This window comes from Cariama cristata, unplaced genomic scaffold (assembly GCF_000690535.1).
Source record: "Cariama cristata isolate BGI_N322 unplaced genomic scaffold, ASM69053v1 scaffold31189, whole genome shotgun sequence".
Lineage (NCBI taxonomy): Eukaryota > Metazoa > Chordata > Aves > Cariamiformes > Cariamidae > Cariama > Cariama cristata.
Window position 1 is genome coordinate 2793 of NW_009634591.1, and position 433 is coordinate 3225.

The window sequence follows — 433 nt, forward strand, 5'->3', positions numbered from 1 at the left end:
GTGCCAAGCCGAAGTCGGCCACTTTGCACACCAGGTTCTCCCCGACAAGGATGTTGGCTGCCCGGAGGTCCCGGTGGACGTAGTTCATCCTCTCCACGTAGGCCATGCCAGATGCTATCTGTGGGGACCAGCACACAGGGCACTGAGCCTGGCAGGGTGACATGAGGGTCCCTGGGGAGCTCCTGGCACCGCTGAGGGGAACAGCTCTGCAGCAGGACCCCACCCAGGGTGCAGGAACAGCCGGTTGCTCAAGAAAACCCACGCGGACGCAGGTTTGCTGGCCAGGGAGAGCCAGCAGCAATGGGAATGGGCAAAATGATGGTCCCTGACTGCAGCCCAGCTCTGGGCTGAGCACCCACTGGGGATGGTGGCACCCACGCGAGTGAGGCTGCAGAGCACCCCACCACCCAACAGCCACGATGGCCCAGAGAGG

General features: G+C 63.7%; 1 protein-coding gene across 1 annotated transcript in view; it reads right to left on the reverse strand.

Moving 5' to 3' along the window:
* LOC104167078 (proto-oncogene tyrosine-protein kinase Src-like) overlaps positions 1-433 on the reverse strand; it is a gene marked incomplete at both ends in the record, with an annotated part of 5347 nt that overhangs the window by 879 nt on the left and 4035 nt on the right. The window contains one exon of the mRNA XM_009707209.1: positions 5-142. Within this exon, the coding sequence (XP_009705511.1) occupies positions 5-142 (138 nt within the window). The remainder of the gene's footprint in view (positions 1-4; positions 143-433) is intronic.